This window comes from Salminus brasiliensis, chromosome 8 (assembly GCF_030463535.1).
Source record: "Salminus brasiliensis chromosome 8, fSalBra1.hap2, whole genome shotgun sequence".
Lineage (NCBI taxonomy): Eukaryota > Metazoa > Chordata > Actinopteri > Characiformes > Bryconidae > Salminus > Salminus brasiliensis.
Window position 1 is genome coordinate 21,570,895 of NC_132885.1, and position 22,272 is coordinate 21,593,166.

The 22,272-nt window shown below is 41.5% G+C and overlaps 1 protein-coding gene across 4 annotated transcripts in view; it reads left to right on the top strand.

Annotated features, from left to right (window-relative positions):
- myo16 (myosin XVI) overlaps positions 1–14,162 on the top strand; it is a 183,516-nt gene extending 169,354 nt beyond the window's left edge. For 3 of the 4 annotated variants that reach the window (XM_072686093.1, XM_072686092.1, XM_072686091.1), the window contains exons 35-36: positions 1,482–1,562; positions 8,406–8,493. In XM_072686093.1, coding sequence (XP_072542194.1) covers positions 1,482–1,529 — 48 coding nt within the window. In that variant the 3' untranslated portion in view covers positions 1,530–1,562; positions 8,406–8,493. Of the gene's footprint in view, positions 1–1,481; positions 1,563–8,405 lie in introns of all 4 variants that reach the window. The other variant, XM_072686094.1, reaches the window with a different exon arrangement.
- The last annotated feature ends 8,110 nt before the right edge of the window (positions 14,163–22,272 follow it).

The window sequence follows — 22,272 nt, forward strand, 5'->3', positions numbered from 1 at the left end:
GGTGGTCATAATATTCTGATATGACTGTGTATGACTATATTGTATTGTCACTGCCTGGACTTGAGTTAGTTTGGATTTCTGCAGTCTGATTTACACAATGTCCCTGCTGATAAAAGATTCTCTGTGATGCTACTACCACCACCATGCTTTGCAGAAAGATTTCCCCCCACTCCAGTGTGATGGGCTGTTCTGTGCAAAATCCAAATTTCTTTGAATTCCAGGTTTTAACACTACAAAATGTGGAAAACAATTTGAGGAGTGAGTCTTCACCAAGACTTTTAAGATACAAGGTTACTGTACAAACAACAAGCAGCTCAGAGTACCCAAAGCCTGGCTGGAAGAAAGCCAGATGGCTGTAGTGACATGCCCCCTCCATTACTCAACTGTAACCCCAACAGAGGTCAACTTCAGAAGGACACTCTAGCCCATAATGTCCTTATGGCACTCGGAAACAGGAAATGGCCTTTTAATATAGAAGTCTCCTTCCTTGCTGCTAATGTGCCCTGGCAACATGTCTGCTTCATATTTCAGCAGCCAGCCTGCCTTTACCACATGTCTCCATTTGCCTACCACATCCGCTCGCCATTGATCTGCATTGAAGAAGAAGGAAAAAGAAAAAGTCAACATGTGGAATATCATGGTGGTTAATTATTGATTGGTTCGGTTTGTGTAGAGATAATGATTGAGAGGGAAAATGCTCCTCTGTTCTTATCGGTGTTCCAATTCATGTGGAGGGGAGAATTCTCAAGAGGAGTGAGCGGGACAGCTGGAGGAACAAAGTGTTTCCACTCATCCCTTTCACTAATGGAGGAGTCTTGTGCTGCCTGTCCCAGAAGAAGGGGCTCTGCTACCTTGGAGAGTGATGCTTTATGACAGAATTCCTCAAACCCCCGAAGTCATGAAGTCATGAAGTTTCTCATTAGGAGCAGACCTGAGGTTCAGACCATGAACAGCAAATTGATTGATTTTGGTGTAAAGGTGTAGTTTCCCAATTCAGAGTTCAGGCAGAAATCATGGTGTTTTGCTAATAAGATCATTAATTTTCCTCAGTGCGTGAGAATAGCTTCACTTTGATCTACTAAAACCTCACATAACTAAAGGACCTTTTTTCTGCATTTATCACACTTACATGCTATGCCTTCGTCTTCTAATGCTGTGTTATGACTGCTATACTCTGCTAAGACACAGTGTTTTAAACAAATGCCTTCACTGTAAACATGCTGATTGTTGTTTTAATTGAAATATAAGTGACCTGACTGACTTAAAATTGCACTGAACCTCTAGTAATTTGTTAACAGAGCAGTAATGTCCATGTCTTGCATTCCTTTTTAACAAACTATTCGAAGTTCACTAAAACCACAGTTTAAAGCCAGACAGGTTACTTACTCAAAGTTGGGACACCAGTCATTTTTACCCAGTGTTCTTTTTTTCTATGTACTTCTAAAGCTTGTGTATTTCTCTTTCTCTTTCCTCTCTTCCAGAGGGGGCATCTCAACTTCTCGCCCTTTGGTGCAGGGGCGGCGCTGTAGCCTGGGCATGTGTATTGTCTTTGTAGGGATGGGGTGAGTCTGCTCTCCTAGCCGGCGCCTCATTAGCTCCCCTCTCGCCCTGCACTCCCACCTGGGCCACTCCCTGTTTTCATCTTTTTTCGATAGGAAACTGCAGCTCCGTGCTCTTGCAATAAACTTATGGTTTATAGCTTCATGTCTGCCAGTAAAGGCTGTCTGAAATGGAGCTGACTTGGGAGTCTATTGTACAGTGCTATGCCAAGAGAAAACAAACAGTGGTCAGTCAGAAGAACGTTCAGAAAGACGTTTTTTAATGTTCGAAATATCTAGCATCAGCACTAGAGGTGTTAAGGATCTGGATGTCTGTAATTATAATTTACGTCTAGCTGTAGATCAGATAGAAACGGGTCCTCAATAGGAGCTGACTATGATGGAAAAGCTCCTCCATGCTGATTATCTTCTGAAACCACTTGAGTTCTATAGAAGAAGACTAAATATGTGCATTCACAATGATGTGCATGCTCCTGTCAGCGGGTAAAAAAAAAAAAAAGACAAACGAGCTGCAGTTTTTTACCCCAGTGCTTGCTCCCCCCCCCTCTGCTGCTTTTGCTCTCTTTCATTGCTGACTCCATAGCAGTCCCGCTCAAGCTTTCATTCAGTCAATTCCTTCTTTGAGTTCTTCCCTCGGCTTTATTTATTTATTTGTGCCAGAGACAGAGGCTCTTTATGCTCTTTATAGAGTTTATTCACATGCCGAGATGCTTATTGCTGGCTGGTGAATCATGCCTTATGTACACAGAAGCTTTGAGCCACATCTCTGCTCTGACTGGAACGTCTACGAAACCACAAATGCTGGTGTCTGCCAAATGCATTGTTGTGTATATGGCACAGTAATATTAGTAAAAGTACTAATTTAAACTAATACATGGTGTGCAGTTGATAAGGTGTAGGCAGACATACACAGTTGCATCGTTGCTTTCTTTCTATTACTACAATAAAGGTAACTTGGTGTAATCACTCTGGGTTCTTCAGACCCTTTTCCACAAACCTCAGTCAACACAGTCAAACCTCTCCTCCACTCTTTAGTGTAACATAAGGTTTGGTATTAACCTGTGCTGAACTGACTCAAGCAAAATCCTGCTTTGGCTCGGATTGTCCCGTGAAAGCAAGCTCCTTCCAGGATTGTCCTGCTACGACCCAGCGAACTGATACACATTGTTGAGTGTAAGAGCACTCGGTTGAACCACTAAAGCCTGCAGGCTGGAGGCTTTTCAGGAACACGAGAAAAGGGAGATGAAGAGCTGAGTAAGGTCACTGTTAGCCACAAATCCAATCTGCCTTTATCTGTCACTACAGCAAGAACAAATCTGTTGTTTGTGTGTGCTTTGTTTGTTTTCATGTATTTTTAGGACAAATACGTACAGAAATGTAATCAACTGTAGGGACTATAAGGACACTGCTTTGTGACCCTTTGGAACAGAATGCAGTGCACAGCCTTTTGGATACTGAGGTTAAGCTACAAAATACCTGTTATACAAAGAACACAGGTTTATATTTGGTCATGGTATACAGATTAGAATCAAGGAAAACAGACAGAATAGGAAGTGTATACACTAAACAAGCTAGACAGAATTATTGGGACATCTGCTCTTCCATTGTTTCTTCTGAAATCAAGGGATATTAGGTGTATTAGAGTTTATCCTTCTGTACTGTCCAGTGAAGGCTTTCTACTAGATATTGGAGCATTGCTGTGAGGAATTGATTGGATTCAGCAACAACAGCATTAGTGAGGTCAGAAAGTTGGATGGTCACCACCTAACCTCATCCTTGACTCCTCAAATGAAGTACCAAAAGTACTGGATGGAGCACCATTGTTCCAGAGGACACAGTTCCACTGCTCCACAGCTCAATGCTGGGGGACTTCATACCCCTCTTGCCCACGCCTTGCATTAGGCATGGTGTCAATAGGTTCTGTACTTCTTCACAGTGATTAGACATGCTGTGTGTGTGCATTTGCATATCTGTGTCCGTAATGACTACAGCTTCATTAATCTGAAGGGGTGTTCCCAAGCATTTGGACATATAGTGTAGTTAGACTCAGCCGCAGACAGGTGATGTTTACCATGAATCTCGAGCTCTTATGTGGTTTGCAGTGGGTTTCAAACACTAGTAAGTAAAAAACAGCACATACACCCATTATTTGTTAAGTCCATATACTAATAATTTAAACTTGAGCACCATCAAATGGTAGCTTTCAGACTACCGAATACTATCATCATATAAAGGGAAACTCATCAGACTCATCTTTCCAGAGTACTGCCAGCAGTATTTCTCTCTGAGGTGTCTTAGAATAATGCTCTATGCAGACAACATGGGGAAAACATCCTCAACATTAATGTTTTTCACACCAACCCACTCACCCACACACACACACAATCATATTTTCTGAATGGCCCCTAATCCTCATCCCGAATCCTTTGTGTGTGTGCACAGTCTCTGTGGCATCTGATTAATACACACGGGCCGATGGGTGTGTGTTTCCCTCCCTCTGAGGCGCTAATCTGATGAGACCAAGTTGGCCTTGTGCACGGGACCCTGTACACACTCCCTAAACAATGCCCACCCATTCACTCCCACCATTAGCCAATTACACTGCAGAGCCTGTCTAATTTACCCTCAAGTTGTGCTGCTTTCGGACAGGCTAATCCTCAATAAACAGTGTTTGGAATTTGAGTCAATGAAAGCCCATGGACGACCGCCACCTCCCAGAATAAAGACATAGACGAAGTGGCTCCACGGCAGCTTTGTCCCATCGGTGCGCAAGACATGCTGCTTTGCTGCTATCCAAATGAGAGATACTAGGATGCAGAGACAAAGAAGGAAATGAAAATGAGGAGTTTCATTGTTATTAAATTCAAATGTTGTTTTTTTATGCGCATTGTCTAGATTTCGCCATCCAAAAGAACCCCTTGTGGGAACGTCTGCCGAGTAGGGAGCTGTTACAGTAGGCTTACTGGTAACATGTAAGAGAGCACCCAGACTGATCTCCTCATTGATTGTAAAGTGATATAACTTTATAAATCTGCTGTGTGCATAGAAATACAGCATTCTCCAAAGAAGGATGCAGGAATTTCCCCAGGAATATCACAACAGATGTAAATGATTTACAGGGCCCATATCATGGAAAAATCTTTTTTCTTGCTTTTTTAAAAAAAGATTTTTTCCCTTTCTCTAATCCATATATGGAAATCAATCTGTAAAAAAAAAACATGACTTTTATTGTATCATGTATAGCAGTGCACGTGCATACTGTATAATCCACCAGTTCAGCCGGCTTAGTCCTGCCCATTCACGCTGAAATAGCAAGTCAAAAGAGCAGCCAGTCAGAACAAAGATCATTTGCATGCATCAGTCTTGAAGGCACAGTTACAAAAACAGCTTGTATCATTTCAACTGTGCGTACCACTGTTGACACGTTTTCTGTAAATGGATAAGGTGGATGTAGAGTGACGGGCCGAGCACAGGAGATTAGAAAGCTAATGAGTAGTTCCACAGGATGGATGGTTGAAAAGATGGCTGGCTTTTGCCTCATATGCTCTACAGTAATGACTCTCCTTGATTGCTGTGCCCTTTGCCGCGTGTCTTCAGATTGCTTTAATAGGTGTGGGGTTAATGCAGTCTGGATGTCACCGCAGTGTTCGTAGGCTGATAAGACTGTGATGAGGCCAGCACGCCCTACTGACCTTTCAGTACAGTGATGGTCAGGAGCGACCCTCATTGGATTCCAACTCTTTATCAACATAAAAGGTAGAGCGGGTCTTAATGTCAGAGCACAGGCTGTCTTTTCCTCAGAGACGACATCTCATCTCATAGTGAACCCTGCTTCTTAACACACTCGCCAGCTACCTCTGCTTATGCTGGTTATATACACACTCGCAAACATAGCCCTGACATGACCTTCTTGATGTTAGAAATTCTGTCTCAATCTGACACCTGGACGAGCAGTTCTGCAGATCCATCAGAGATGTTTTAGATGTATTTGACCTGTGTGTTAAGTGTTTTTGCAATTAGATTGAAAGGTTTTGAAAGGAGTCACTCTTTTCATCCTCATGCCCCCACAGTGATGCCTCCCTGCACACGAGACCATTGATCACATTAGAATTGCAAAATAATGTGGAATATTCCATCAATGCGGTGCAAATGAGCTAGCTATTCACAAGGCAAGGTCCAAAGGAGTATTCTAGTGTTTCTTAATCTGATCTCTATTTGCCACATGTGTGGAATATGGTTGATTACCGTAAACAGCAATTTCATTGTGCTTAGTAAAGGAACAGAAAACCTGTTGACTTCAAATGCATTTATAATAGAAGCCAGTAGGCTGAAGTGTATTAGGGTTCTAAGAACAAAGACGTGAATACACAGTTGGTGTAGCATAGTAGGTAATACTACCGCAGAGATTCGAGAGGTCTCCTGTTTGGGCAGGTACACTATAATACACCATTTAAAAGTAAAACTATACACTCTCCCATCTGTGTAACATGATTCTAATGTTAATCGCTCTGGATCAGAGCAACAGCCAAATGCCCTAAATGTATGTCCACTGCACAACACCAACAAAAGCACTATACTAATTGGCAAGCCTCCTAACACTACATTAGCCTACCTATAGTTACCAAACCATACATTTCTCTGGATATGAGCATCTGCTAAATATCATAAATGTAAATGACCTTGGCCACATATGTAGTATAAATAGAGATAAGGCCGGAAAATAGTCCATACAGTCAATAGTGTGTCAGCTCACTGTTCTTGCTCCTGACTGTTGCGTCAATACTGAGGGAAAAAAATGACAGATAGGTGTAAATTATGGATTAGACATCTGTGCACTGATGGATGTTTGGGGGGTTATGTGTGTATGTATGCGTGTGTCTGTGCGAGCGTCTTATGGCTCTCCCTGGGTGTCCTGGATCCCTGGGATGCACCGTTGCTCTACTGCAACATCAATCCGAAGCTCTGACAATGTTTATGGATGAGTTCTTCTCACATGTGTTCAGATTGGATGATGAAACCGGGATAGCCTGGCGCCTCATCTGAAATGCTTGCGTTGCTTACCACCCTGTTGAGTTGCACGTAAAATGTTCCTGCTGCATTAGGGCTGTAATCCTCAAACTACTCTGTTAGGACCCTGAACCTGAACACCAATAAAACAGTGGCTGTAAACGATAACTGAAGCAAAGCAGAGCACAGGAAGCTTGAACGCATTATGCAATCTATGCAGTGATACAGAGCTTTTAGCTTCTCTAGTCATTATAAAAACCAAATTATTTTTCTTCCTAACTGCGCAGCCCCTGTCTTGCTCTTTTGATTTAGAGCTTTTTTATATGCCTCTTTTCATCTTCTTTTTTCTTCTTTCCTTCACACATATTAGACTCCATATTTTCCTGTCCACTCAGTGACCATATGTGTGGAGATAATGATCCACTGCCTAATGAGTCACCCTTTTAGACCTCTCTTCCGTTTAAGAAATCCCCCCTTTGATTGAAGCTCAGTGGGGGGACCAAAAGAAAGAATGATCATGGATGTGTATGGTGTGGGGGGGGGGCTCTTTAGCCTTATGTTTTTCTGTCCTCGACTCAACACCCCCATCATCTTTTCGAATGGATCAGAGAAGGAGGCCCAGAAGGAGGTCTTGTTCTGTTTGCTGCCAGCTGCAGATGATTAGAATGGCTGTTTGATTGATTTAACTGTGCATTGATTACTTTTGACTGATGGATGAGGACTAAGCGTATGTGTGTGCAAACGGGGACTGTTAGTTATGTCTCATGCATATACATTGACATCAAGCAGCAGCTGTCAGGACAAGGTTCTGTCTCCATGGGTAATTCATGCCCAGGTATTTCGCAGCTGGGGCACTATGGGTGAGCAAGTCATTTTCATGCTGTGTGGCTCTGCAAGCAGACAGGTGGGGGAAATTGTTACACATGAAATATGGATTTTACTACAGCCTGAAGTCCAGTTAAGTTTGTAATGGTAGCTGATACATCATGCTAGCTTGTCCCAGAGCTCTGATATCTCCACACATCCCCTCACCATTTTTCTCATGCTTTGGGTTCTTTTTGCCCCTTCTGTTCCAGCTTTTGTGAAATCCTTATTGAAATGTAAATATCAGATTTAGACGTGATTTACTTGTATTTATGTATTTTCTACGGTAAGTAACTTGTGCTATGCACAATTCGTCAGCCATTCTGTACCCTATGCATCAATGGAAAGGGACAACCATTGGATTTTATTTGGGAGGTGAACTAGTGGATCAGGCACAGCAGAGTTGCTCGGGTTTAAAATAATGTACACTTACTGTCACCTACCTTGTTGATCCACATTGTAGGTCTACAGTTAGAGACAGTAGCCCGTCTTTACTGCCCAGTTTACTTTAGTTGTCCTGTCATCCTTTATTGGTTCTGACCACAGGACCTCTGTTGGCTGGATATTGTGGTTGACAGACTATTGTCAACACAGTAGTGATAACAAGGTGTGTGAAAACCTCAGCACAGTGTGATACCTGATACGTGTACCAGTCCTACACGTTGATGTTCCATAGTTACTTTGGTTTCACTGCAGTGTTGCAATATCTGGTCAGTAAGTGTCAGACAATGGTAACTTTCCATTGCTGGATAAAGGGCAAAGAGTGGTTTATAAATTGTGTAGCAGTATGCATCTACAAAGCGACAATATCAAATCAGATCATCTTACATCCAGTCAAAGTATCTAATAGTTCTCATTTTGAGAATTGTATAAGACTAATTAGCTGATTTCTAGACATCGGTATATTGTTACAGTTCTAAGCTAAATTCCTCCCTTTCCATCTCTCATTCTTTCTCTCCATCTCTCTTTTTTCAGGTCACGCAGCGGTTCCGTGTGTGTGGAGATCAGAGGGCTGCTTTGCAGGATTTGTTTCGGCGGCGGCGAAGTGTGTGTGATGGTCGGACAGACTGGCAGAACGCCTGGCTCCACACACAGGCCTCACCTACCCTGTTGCTAAAACACAAGAGTAACATGGCCAAGAAAACCTCACCCTAGAATCCAAGCTTACACCGAGTCCGTCTCTACTGCCCCAGCCTGAATGATCAGAGACTGTCAAAGACTTTCCCTTTCCAAAGTGTCTGGCTATGGATTGGTCCTTTCTGTAGATGGTGGTGTGCTGAGTGTGCATCCTCATGCAAGGAGAAGGACTCTAGCTCTTGTTTCTCCTGTTCTCCTTCCTCTCTCTTGTCTCTGTGAAGTCTTCAAGTCTTCACAGTGGACAGTCTGTCTCTGTCTCTGGCTAGTGGCTATTCGGGACCAAAACGTGGAACCCCAAAGGACTCACTGCCATGCCTTAGTCCAGAGAGAGGGAGAGATCACAAGAGAGAGGGAGCATAAACACTGCTTTGGGTGGCTCCTCTAAGCCCTACAAGTCTACAGCTATTCGTTTCAAGCACTGCACTGGTATGGAAGATCTTATCCGAACCACTAAAACTAGGGCTTCTCAACCGTATCTGCAATTTGCCCCTCTGTAATGTGGTTCCAGTCTACATTTGTACGCCATATATGTCAGTGTTGCTTCTCAGAATCAAACTGGTGCTGGTTGCTTCTTATGTGATGCTGTTGCCTTAGTTGGTGTCCACCGCTTACTAGATATATTCATATATTGAAAAAGTGGCGTTTATGACCCAGCTGAAGTACAGCATGACATAAAGGGGCGGTGGACATAGTTGAAGTTTACATGATGCGTCTCTTTGTGTCTGTGAGGACCTCAGTGCTCTTGCTTTGCGAACTGTGTCGTTCCTTCAGGTTCAGCAACGCAGCTATGCCTCACGCTTCTTTTCAGGTGCTTCTGAGACCCACCTTCAGAGGTCACGACCCTTTCACAGGAGCTGTCGTGAGCTCTCGTGAAGGCCAGGGTTCAGGGAAACTCTCAGTGAAAGCCCAGGTGCACTTTCATCCGACGCTACAAAACAAAAAAACCCACCAGCTTCAGACACAAAGCACACGTCCACCTGACAGAGTAGGATTATAGCACACTCTCCGTTTAACCAAGCAGACGAGCAGCACATAGACACACAAAGGAAAACAAACGCTGGTAAATATTGAAGAACATCACTTTTAGTCCAGACGTGTCACTTCCTATAGCTCAAACAGATGCAGAATTAAGACAGCTGGTGGAAACTAATCAAGAGATACATGATCAGAAGTCGTATGTGTGGATTTCGAATTATGATTTCACCACAGGGTTCTGAGCCACAGTCCCCAGACTCCACTCCTCGAGGGTTGCCAGAAACCCTTGTGATATTTCCGAGGTGAGATTTTCTGCATTGTGTTGATTGAGAATACGCACATTCATGCCATTGTGGTGGCAGACGAACAGTTTACAGCGCACAGTGCAGTGTGTAAGAGGCTGGACAGTGACACAGTGGGGCTTTGGCTCTGTGCTCTAGCTCACAGTGGGTTTGAAATGGGGTTAGTTCAAGGGTATTTGCATCTTCATTAGGTGAACCACACTGGAATACCAGCCCTATTGTAAAACAGCTGTTTTTATGTTCAGCACCTGGTTGTGCATCCTTTGTATCCAATGATTGCTTGAAGTCTGTGATCCACAGACATCACCAGATGCTGGGTATCGTCCCTGTTGATGGTCTGCCTGGCCAGGTTCTGCTTCTCTGCAGTGGCTGTTCAAATACATTGTGTTTAAGTTGGCCACTCCAGAAGGTAACCTTTTTTTGACCCTGTCTGACTCCATAGTTGCTTTAGCAGCATGCTTTAATTCATTGTCCTGCTTCAAGGTGAAGCACCATCCAGTGCGTTTTCTGTATCCGAGTAGTTAGGATACTTCAGAATTCATCCGTCAACGGCCACATCATCAGTGCAGACAAGTGAGACAGTTTCACTGGCAGCCATACACACCCCATACCACAGGATTTTATAGATGAGGTGGCATGCTCTGGATCACCACTTCTCGAGTGTATTTTTCTCCTTGTGGTGGTATTTGACATCAGTGCATACGTTCTGGACACATACTTGATGTGTTTGCCACTTTTCTTCATGATTCAGAGCACTCTGAGTGTTCTGCTGCTGTGATCTTTGGTGTTTGGCCAAGTTGGTTGCTACTGCTGAGAGGATTCTGCCACTCCCCAAGGCATTCTTGCTTTCTTAACAGTGTACCAAACAATTCATCACACACCTAATGTTCTTGGCCGTGTCTTTGATTGATTTATTTAGATCTATTCAGTCTTTCCTGGCACTGACGCATCTTTTTTCCTAATGTTGAGAGGCAACAGCACCAGGCTCCAGATACATGAGCCAGAAGAGAATAAACTCTTAGGCTGTTAAAACCTTAGAACGTTAGTTCTGCTGTGTGCCAACAGTCTCAGGCAGATGCAATAGATGAAAGCCAACTGGCCAATAGGTTTGTTTCCCTAAAATGTAAAAACTACAGTATATACGATATTACAGTATGTATATAAGCTGCCTGGACACCTGGCATGTTCTAGGAGGTAGTAATGTTAGGCTCCTGCAGATGGTGTTGCACGAGGATGATCAGATTATAAATACTTGTGGGTTGTGCAACAGGATTCATAGATTGAGAAGAGGTGGTATAGGGCAGTAATGTCTTGTTGGATGTGTGGAAAATAGGTTGTTAATCAGATGTTAAGGATTGTATTTGGCCATGCCAAAGACCATAGTGTGAAGGAGGAGCAGAATTTGCAGGTTTGTCGAGGCATGCGGTCATACTGGTCTACCAGCAGTGGCAAAATACCAGTCACGGGAAATTATTGTCAGAATTGTGGCCAGAGGACAGGGATGACCGGCAGGTTTCATGGTTTGTCAATGAAAATGAGGTTCCCTGTGGAGTGTTCTTTCAGAAATTGGTTATGAAATACCTAATGTCTAGAAGCGATTTTCCTGGAAGTAAAGAGAGATTTTTATTCACAAACTGCAAAACACGCCGAAGGACCCTGTCCATCAGTTTTATCTTTTGAGCACAATTCTAACGAGAATTTCCTTTTCTGGGATTTTTGCACTGCTGGTATAACCGTACGCTTCTGTTACACCTGCAAATTCAGCTCCGCCTTTACACGTTGGTCTTTGGCACGCCAAATGCAGTCACTCCTTTTTGCCACACATCAAGTGAGACATTCACTCAATCTATGAATCCCGTCACACACCCTGCAGGTGTTTATGGACAAAATGGACAAAAACCTGCAACAAGGTATAGGGTTCTAATTCCCTTATGGTTCACACAATATGAATGTAAATACCCTTAAATTAAAGCTGACAGTCTGCACTTTAACTGCATAGTCATTCATTCTAGTCATTTAATGCGCTTCTGAACAGGACCAAACCAAAAGCTCTCTCACTGTCCAACTACTTATACACTGCTATATATTGTATCTTCTGTGGTCTCTTCTGAGACCTAAAAGCTGTCACTTGTTCTTAATGAGTAAAAACTCCTCTAACATCTTGACAAGATGAAAAACAGTTGTGAGAGGTGTAGTTTATACACTCCATTTGCTTTTGATTTCTCTTTTTTTTATCGATTGTGTGTATGTAAATGTTGAATTGTGGAGAATTTCTTTTGGTATGCACCAGGAGACCCCACTATAAGCACTGACTTAAGGTGCTTAATGCTGAGGCACTGATTTTCTAGGTCGACCAGGTCCTTATTATCTGTCTGCCCGGGGCTCCGCATAGGCACGTGTCTGATATAATTGAATGGAATTGTAAAGCACAGAGGTAACGTTATTACAGAATTCAGAGGTGGAATATATTAATTCTATTGACTGGCGAGAGGTTTATGAATGTTCAAGGATTACTGCAATGGCCGAGTACGGTGGTTTATGTATGAGTTGTATATCATTCATCCTTGTAAGACTGCAATTAGTGTTTTTTTAAATGTACAATGAATATTTGTTATGTTTTATTCCGGAGGTATTTTCTTTTGTTACGTTTGCTGTTTATTTTGTTCTTATTGCTCGGCCCTGCACTTTCTTTTGTGGCATGTCAGCTCCGATCTGTTCACCGGCTATGGCGGAGTTAGATCTTGTGTTTTACGACTGACGTGCAAAGGAGCCCCCAAACACCACAATAATTACATTTTTAATTTTTTCTTGAATCCACATTCACCCAATCTTATTGCCGTTCATTCTGGAGCTGGGTGACTAATTGAATGTACAGAAGAATAAGCACATGCTTGTCCTACCTGTGACAATTTGCAGAGATACTTTAATAAGTCCATCCATGAAAATGCATGGATTTTCTGGCCAGTGATTATGGTGACTTTAATCTAGTCTCTCTGATCTGTGATCTCTGTCCGGGAATCCCCCCATTACCGTCTATACGACCGCTGTCATTTGGTGATTGTAAGTGTATTTATAAAATGACTTTGTACATGAGAACAATTATAATCTAAAAAAAACCACATTATTTAATATGACTTGCGTTATATATCCAGAGGTATATCTAGACAGTACATCCGCTGAGTGATTTCATGAGAGATATGTAGCTCCCACCCACCACATCTCTGCCCTCTCAAATTCATACAGTGAATGGATCTCCTTTTGTGACTGGATGCCCTGAATTTGTGCACTGCCATGCTCTGTAACATACTGTAGATTTCACTCCATAAAGCTCTTCTCAGCTCTTATCAAAGATGTTAGGATGGGTAGGGTTTGTGAGCAGTGTGATCATATCACTCAAGACGGCCCTGTACTTTGGGTTTGGAGTTTGAAATGGAAGCAGAACCTGGGGTGACCCAAACGGTATTGTGTAAGTGTGACTTTGAACACTGTGTAATAGTTACAGAAGAGCTTAACACTGCAGCGCTTTGAGAAGCTGGATCCACACCTGCTCTTGCAGTCAGCCAGATTATTACTTACGGCGTGTGCAAGCACAGCTGCTTCTTGCTTTGCTTCTGCTAAACAGGGTTATTATGGATGATCTATTTTGGCACTCTTTTATTTATCCATTCTTTTTTACAATGCCAGTTGTTTTGCATTTAGCCCGTACCATAAGCAAAAACAGTGTAATCGCAACAACTGTACAGTTGACCCATTTTTTTTTAATTATTATTATTATGGTATAGTTCCAAAAGAAAATACTTGCAGCATGAATGGCACACCTCACCGTTTCTTTGTGTTGAGTGTGCTGCGTTGTGGACATATGGACGTCATTCATGTTTCATCTGGTGCTGTGGAACCTTCCTGACCCCTTCTGTGGACATTTCGATATATCCATGTGATGTGAAACCCAATCCTCCTTCCTCGACTCCAAAAAACATCCCGTTAAAGTGAACAGACAAAGACTTTTACTTCTCACAGTCATCCCTGGGTCTCAGAGAGTGACAGAGCTTTAGTACCCATGCTTGATCCAACTCTCTAAAGTCATGGTGTATATGGACTGCACCAACCTGGCTGTTGCTGCCATTCTTAGTTGTGGTTCCCTGTTTTTCTTCATGTTCTTTTTTGTTTTGTTTTGTTTTGTACATCACACAATATATAAATATAACTATTGCTTCAATACATGCGTGTCTGTGGGGAAGGAAAGAAAATGTATGTCTTGGTACATATTTTCTTTTAATTATGTTTTATAAAATTCCTGTACAGCAATAAAGCAGAGTAGTGTCCAATTACTGGCTCTATCACACTGTCATTCCAGAGGGCAAATTAAGGGGGGGGGGGTGATTGGGGTCTGGGCCCACTAATTAGACATTCCCCACCCCCTCCAAAGGCCATGTCAGAGAACACCTCTACAGTGGGCTGTGCTATTGTATTTTTTTTACACAGTGTAATGGAGTAGTGGAGTTAGCAAGAGCATACAGTCAGAAATCTAGACACAGACACACATGGCTCGTTTTTTTTCTACATCAATTATAAGAAAGGCTCATATTTATAAAAAGGAGAACATATAAAGCACCATATAGAGTTGCATTATTGAGTTTCTTCAAAGCATTGCACAGTGAGGGCTTACGCGTCATGTTGAACACTAAGCCAAACAGCTTGACAGAGTAGAATCTGGGGTACAGCACGTACAGTACTGAGCAAATGTTTATTCACCTGTGGAAAATTAGAAGTAAATTTACATTTACATTTACATTTACGGCATTTAGCAGACGCTCTTATCCAGAGCGACTTACAAAGTGCTTTGCTATTTACCCAAGAAAAGCCTTAGCTAGTTAGAATAGGCTAATAATTCAAAAGATACCTCTAAGCTTAGACATTGCTAAACACAATACAATAAGGCGACCATAGAACTATTCGTCCAAGTACTCTCTGAAGAGGTGGGTCTTCAGTCTGCGTTTGAAGACAGTAGCGACTCGGCCATTCGGACACCCAGGGGCAGCTCGTTCCACCACTTTGGTGCCAGAACAGGAAAAGGCCTGGACGCTTGTCTTCTGTGGATTTTGAGGGATGGCGGGTCGAGCCGAGCCGTACTTGAAGCTCGAAGGGCTCTTGGTGCGGATCGGCTTTTGACCATTGCCATCAGATACGGAGGGGCTGGTCCGTTCTTGGCTTTGTAGGCCAGCGTCAGGGTTTTAAATCTGATGTGGGAAGCAGCTACAGGAAGCCAGTGGAGAGAACGCAGCAGTGGAGAGACATGGCTAAATTTTGGGACATTGAAGACGACCCGTGCCGCTGCATTCTGGATGAGTTGCAGGGGCCTGATGGTGCGCAGAGGGAGACCAGCCAGAAGAGAGTTGCAGTAGTCAAGTCTGGAAGTGACGAGAGACTGAACAAGCACCTGGGTGACCTCCGGGTCGAATTCTCCGGATGTCCTAATCTGGACAGTAAGTGTTTAGAAATGTGGTTAATAATATATATATATATATATATATATATATATATATATATATATATATATATATATATATATATATAGGTTTAGTAAATCAGTGCTAAATGATGTTAAATCAGGTGAGCTGGTGATGAATTTAAACAAATCCACAAACTGGCTTCAGGCTTCCAGGAGAAATGTGGAGCCAAGCTCTGTTTCTCAAACCAGCTCACAAGATCTCAACTACTTTTCTTTAAAATGACACATTTGTTACATTCGACTGTGTTTGTGTTTTACTCATATCTGTTCTAAAAGTGATCTTTACAAGCAATATCACTCCTATTGCTGAGATAAATAATTTCAAATACTGTGATCAGGTGCCTAAAACCTCACTCCTCCACAAAGCAGGCTTTTTTTAAATTTTCCACGAAACTGAAGCTCTGTCCAACAACAGACCAGCTGAAGGACATGCCAATTGGATAATCTTGAGCATTATAGGAAGTGCTTGAAATGTGTAACTGAAATATAAGGAGTAAAAAGTGTTGTTTTTCTTTTAGAAAATGAAAACTTCAATTATTTTTTGGTTGGAAGTACAAAGATTCCAACCTTTTAAACCTTAAAACCCAATGCTAAACATTACCTTCGAATCAACCCTAATCCTAACCCCAACCCTAACCTTAACCTAAACCTTGAATCTAACCCTAAACCTTATCTTAACCTAAACCTTAAATCTAATGCTAAACCTGAGCTTAACCTTAAATCTAACCTTAAATCTAACCCCAACCCTAACCTAAACCTTAAATCTAACCCTAAATCTAACCTAAACCTTAAATATAACCATAAACCTAATCTTAATCTGAACCTTAAATCAAACCCTAAACCTAACCTAAACCTTAAATCTAACCCTAAATCTAACCTTAATCTGAACCTTAAATCTAACCATAAATCTAACCCTAAACCTAACCTAAACCTTAAATCTAACCCCAACCCTAACCTTAACCTAAACCTTAAATCTAACCCCAACCCTAACCTTAACCTAAACCTTAAATCTAACCCCAACCCTAACCTTAACCTAAACCTTAAAGCTAACGCTAAACCTAACATAAACCTTAAATCTAACCCCAACCATAACCTTAACCTAAACCTTAAATCTAACCCCAACCCTAACCTTAACCTAAACCTTAAATCTAACCCTAAACCTAACCTTAACCTAAACTTTAATTCTAACCCCAACCCTTACCTAAACCCTAAATCTAACCCTAAATCTAACTCTAAACCTAACCTTAACTTAACCTTAATAATGGACCATTCAAGTGATACCGTGATCTCTTTACAGTGGTGGTGAACCAGACGTTGTGATGTCCACAGCACAAACACAACCATTTTGATGATTGTAAGTGTATTTATAAAATGAATTTGTACATGAGAAATTATAATTGGAAAAATCATAATAAGCTAAAAAGATTTATTTATAAAATGTATTTCAAAAATGTATTTAAATATTTCTTATTAATACACACAAGTATTATGTTTCGATTATAATTATTATTTACATTTTTTTATGACTTGCATTATATCCAGAGGTACAGTATATTCAGACAGCACATGACAGCACAATCACTGGGTGATTTCATGAGAGAAATATAGCTCCCACCCATCACAGCACTCTCCTGCACAAGACTGTACAATGTACAATCTCCTTTTGTACCCGGACCCCCTGAATTTGTGCACTCCCTCTAGACACGTTCCCAACAAATTAAACTAGTGTATGACCCACTCACACCCTCAACCTTATCTCCCCCCACCAACACAAATACACTACAAGACCCTCATCAATCATCATCAGTACGACATCTGGTTTCTGTCTCCGACACTGAACAATTCTGACTCTGTAGAAGAGAGCATTTCAGACTAAACCACTCTAAATGACTTTCTTACACCTTAATCATTTAATTATGCAGAAAGTCCTGAAAACTACCACCTTTAAACATAGTAAAAAAAACTGTACAGTCACAAATGTGCTTTCTGTCTCTGTCTTGCTCTATGAAGCATATAAGGCAGTATAGCAGTATAGTTACCTACATGGAGAAGCTGAAATACCACAGAATTCATCACAAAAGCACAAGCCTGCCTCGTTCTGTCTGTTCAATCACTGTGGAGTAAAAACAGAGGACGTTATAAAAATGTTCAGCAACATTTTTAAAAGGTTCCAGGAAGGTTAGCCAGTAACATTACAGAAATGTTCTGAAGGTGTGACTTAATAAAGGTTTGCATCACAACATTTTTACAACATCATTTGAAAACGTTTGGAGTAACATTCTGCAACTGCTGGATAATCACAGTGATGTCACACTTATACATAATATGTAATGAATGTGACAAGTGTGAATTAGAGCACCATAGAATTTAACATAGAATTGAATGCACTCTGAATTTACACTGATTAAAAAAAAGTTTAAATGATGAACTTTCATTGATTAACTTTTTGAAAAATGCTTATCAAATGTGAAAAGCCTGTATTATAAAATGAATAAACAAATAAACATTACTGAAATGTAACACCTAACCCTGATAACCCTAATCCTAACCCTAATTCCAACCTTAACCTCAACTCAAAACCTAATTCTCATCCTGGCCCTAAGGCTAACCTTAACCTTAGCCCAAAACCTAATCCTAACTTTAAACTCAACCTAAAAGCAAATCCTAATCCTAATCCTGGCCCTAAACCTAACCTTAGACTCAACATAAAAGCTAATCCTAACCCTCATCCTGGTCCTAACCTTAACCTCAACCCTAAAGCTAATCATTACCCTCATCCTGGCCCTAACCTTAACCTCAGCTCAAAAGCTTATCCTAACCCTCATCCTGGTCCTAAGTCTAACCTTAACCTTAGCCTAAAAGCTTATCCTAACCCTCATCCTGGCCCTAAACCTAACTTTAACCTCAGCCCAAAACCTTATCCTAACCCTCATCCTGGCCCTAAGACTAACCTTAACTCAGCCCAAAACCTAATCCTAACCCTTATCATGGCCCCTTAATCTCAGCCTAATCTAGATAAACTCCAGTTCCAGACTGGTGTCAGCAGCAGGTCTACAACAGCTGGTTGAGGATGTGAGATGGTCTGTATTAGACCTGTCAGACCATCAGTGGTTTCTCACTTGAACATCTACAGATCTAAACCTGGGCTTTCCACATATAGTGAGAGACAGCTGAATTCAGTAGATGTCTTCAGTAGATGTCTCTTGACAATCTCCTGGATGTTTAGATGCTTCACTGCTGCTTCATCACTGATCTGTTGTTGCTGTGTTTCTGAGAGTGTTTATTTCACCCAAAAAGGACCACTCCAAATAAAGTTTCACCAGAAAAGGCTTCTAGGCCTGTCCAGAAAACTTGATACATTAAACAACAACAACAAAAACATTCTACTAGCCAAAAACTGTCAGCTGGGCACCTCCTTTTGCTGTGTGAAATCAGGATTAAACGGAGGCTGGGCAAGATGTAGTTGTGTACTAGCTGTAGTTAACCAGGGACCAGTAACCTGTTATTTTCCACAGCAAGATAAACAGCTGGTCCATGACTTCTCACACTGCATTATTTGATGAGCATAAGCATATGGTATCGTGTTGTTCTCAGCACACGGCTGATACAGATCAGGTAAATATTAGATTTTACGCATCCTTCCTGTGAGACAGAAACAGCAAACATCCGTGGGTGTGCAGAGGCCATACACAGTGTGAAATGGGTGTGTGTGTGTGTGTGTGTGTATAAGTGAATGGGGGGTGGAAAGAGAGTGAGTCCTGTTGCATAATGCAGGGATGTGAATGAGTACAGGGTGAGTGTGTTTACTGTGTGACAGTGCTGGGCTGGGTGCAGCTCTTGTGTAAACTGATTACTCTCTTATCGCTCACTGAGCCATAAAGACAGACCATGGCTCGTAAATCACACCACATGCTACAACACAAGCAGTGTAAACACTGAGACCTGGCTGTGACTAAAAAACATAGCTGCCATAACAACAAAAATCCAAAAACACTACAGTATCTACATGACCTTTCCACATGCACATGGTGTCTGGACTGCAAGCGTTGACATCATGTGTAAATTGGCAGCATGCCTACAAACTGTACAGTAAATGTACTGCAAACATCAAGCCCTCAGGTTAACACAGAATACAGACGCCTCCTCATCAAAGGACTTTTTGGAGCAAAAGCTAGGAGAACCACTTTTGGTTCCTTCAAAAAGTGAACTTCTAGCCATCATGTTTTGGTGAGATTGGTTTTATGTTCTTGGTAGGCTCAGATTTATAATATAGATAAAATACCAATGATAATATTTTCAAACACAATCTTTTCATCTTTTTAAACCTCACAAGTGTTGTCTTCCCCCTTTTAACCCTGTATAAGTTTGTGATGTCATGGTTGATCAGTGTATATGTATGTATCCACTTTATTGACATTATTGACAGTATTTGGGGTACTTGCTTATTCACTGCTTCTGCTGAAATTAAGGCTATTACAAACGAGTTTGTCCTGCATTTGTTGGAGTAACTGTCCCTACTGTCCAGAAAACCCTCTAGCTCATGCAGCTCATTAAGAATAATGCCTTTATCTGCTCCAGAAAATGTGGCTTTAGAACTTTTAAAGAGGGCCTGGAGTAAATGTTAAAGAACCTTCCATTAAAAGATTTGTAGGAAACCAGAAACGGTTCTTCTACATATTTGCTCCAAATAACGCATTTTGGCACCTCCATTTTTTTTTTTTTTTCACTAAGTTCAATGGAAAACCTAGTGGAGTTCTAAAGCCTGTGGACTGATCAGCATTGCTTGGAGCTATAGCTGTGTCCACTGACGGTTGTAAATGTGAAGGCGTACATGCAGGCTACATTAAGTAACAGCTGGAAAAAAAGGTACTTCAGAGAGGGCCTCGTCTCCTGCCCTGGGCTGTCATTACCCATATGTCACTGGCCTTTTCAGAGAGAGAGTGTGCCAGACTCATTAGTCTCTAAGGGTCAGAGGTCACTAAAGATAGAGGCAGAAATGAAGCATGCAGGTGTTGAATATGAATATGATATTGTTCTGCATATATATAGCAGTCTGTTCGTCTTTGTTACTAATGAGCACCAGATTGGTGCTGCTTAATAATGGCTTTCTAATGGTATGAAAAAGAGATGAACTGAAAGGGGAACTTCATTAGAAAAAGGGATGGAGTGAGAGAGTGTGCACAGTGGCCTGATGGTCTTTCATCAGACCGGTCGTTAGATTAAAAAAAAAAAAATAGCATCTTGAATCTAGTGAATAAGTATTGTTTTTATTATAAAGATATTACTATGAAATTATTAGACTAAATAGACAAAATTATTTATTATATTATTTTACAGACAGTAGCAGAAACAAATTCTCATATGTTAATTTAATTACAGCGTGATAAAGGACAGAATATAGTTATAATATTTGCTGACCAGATCTGACTGTATAGTAAATCATAGCATAACCAGAAATGGCTACACAGAAGTCAGCAGTTTAAAAGTGCTAAAGAATGCATTTTATTACTTATGCGTTTATTGAGTTGAGGTGGAAAATGCTCACGTGCAGTTTTACAAGCCTATTTACAACCCTGTTATTTGGCCTCAGAATGAGACATGCTTGTTTCCCTTCAACAGGGGGCTCATGAAAAAAGCGCATAAGCTAGAATATTATAGCAGAGTTTGAACACTGTAACAACATTTACTCGTAATTACTTGTATCCCTAAGTCTTACCAGACTTCCAGTGTCGCAATTGTCTTGTTGTGTCCTATCATCACGGTGTGCGGTTAGCTAGCTGAAGAGACTTTAGCCAGTTTGATTTTAGCATAGCACCTGCTTGCTTCCCTGGATTTAACTTTCTGGAGTCCTACACCACTACCTTCCCTTCTGATGTGTGGTTAGCTCCAGTGTGGTAGTCAGCTGCCATAGTTTAGTAGAAGCAAGGTTCCTGTAGCAATCTGTATTCCCATTACTAGGAGACATTTTAAGGCTCACAAGGCTTTCGCTAGTTAACTAGTGTCTATGAACATTTTGGGGGCATAAATAATAACTTGAGACTGTTACCAAAGTTTTGAGGTTTTGGAAATGGCCCATTTCACAGCCAAATTTGAGTTATTCTGAGGTTTTGGATGAAAGGATGAAAGAGCTGAATTTGAAGTTCACATCCACGTCACGTCCATTTATCAAACTCTCATTGTTTAGCTATGCCAAAGTGAATAGTAATACCTTAATTCCATGAATGAGGAGCAAAGGCCAAGAGAGTTCAACAGACAAGAAAATGGTGGGTCGTCACATATACTAATGACAGTTTGTGTACATGTATTAGGACACTGCCACTGCCCCCCCTTTATGTAAGATCACTGCTGTTCATCGCTGTCTCTTAGCATTTGATTACTGTGAGATGAAGGCATGTTGGAAATGAAATCGCGGTGTAATTGGAGCCCCTACATTTTGCCAGCAAATGTCACAACAATGACAGGAACGTGATAACTCGATTGGGATATGTTTTGTGCCGAATCATTATGGAATGTTGTTGACATGCGCTTAACTATGGAATGCTGCGTAACTGCTTGAGGAAGGAATGTTGGGTGTTTGGTCTGGAAATCGCTAAGAAACATTAGGGAATTTACTCAGGAATGGACCTAGGAATGCCAATGGTGTTTGTCTATTGAATGTGGAGCGCTCGGTAGCTGTGGGGTTAATTGCTTAAGCTTCTGGATTAGAGTCTAGACCTGAAGGTCTAAATTCCTATGCTTCTTTTCTCCTGGATATCTTGTACCTACTTGCAGTACTGGTTTAAACCTTTGAGCCTCCGGTCTAGATTCCAAGAACTTATCCAGGAGGAACAATTCAATGGCCTGGGGCTTATGTTCTTTTGCGACAAGGCATCGGTGGGCAGGTGGGGGTGCTAGGTGGGATTGGAGTGGATAAAAGAGA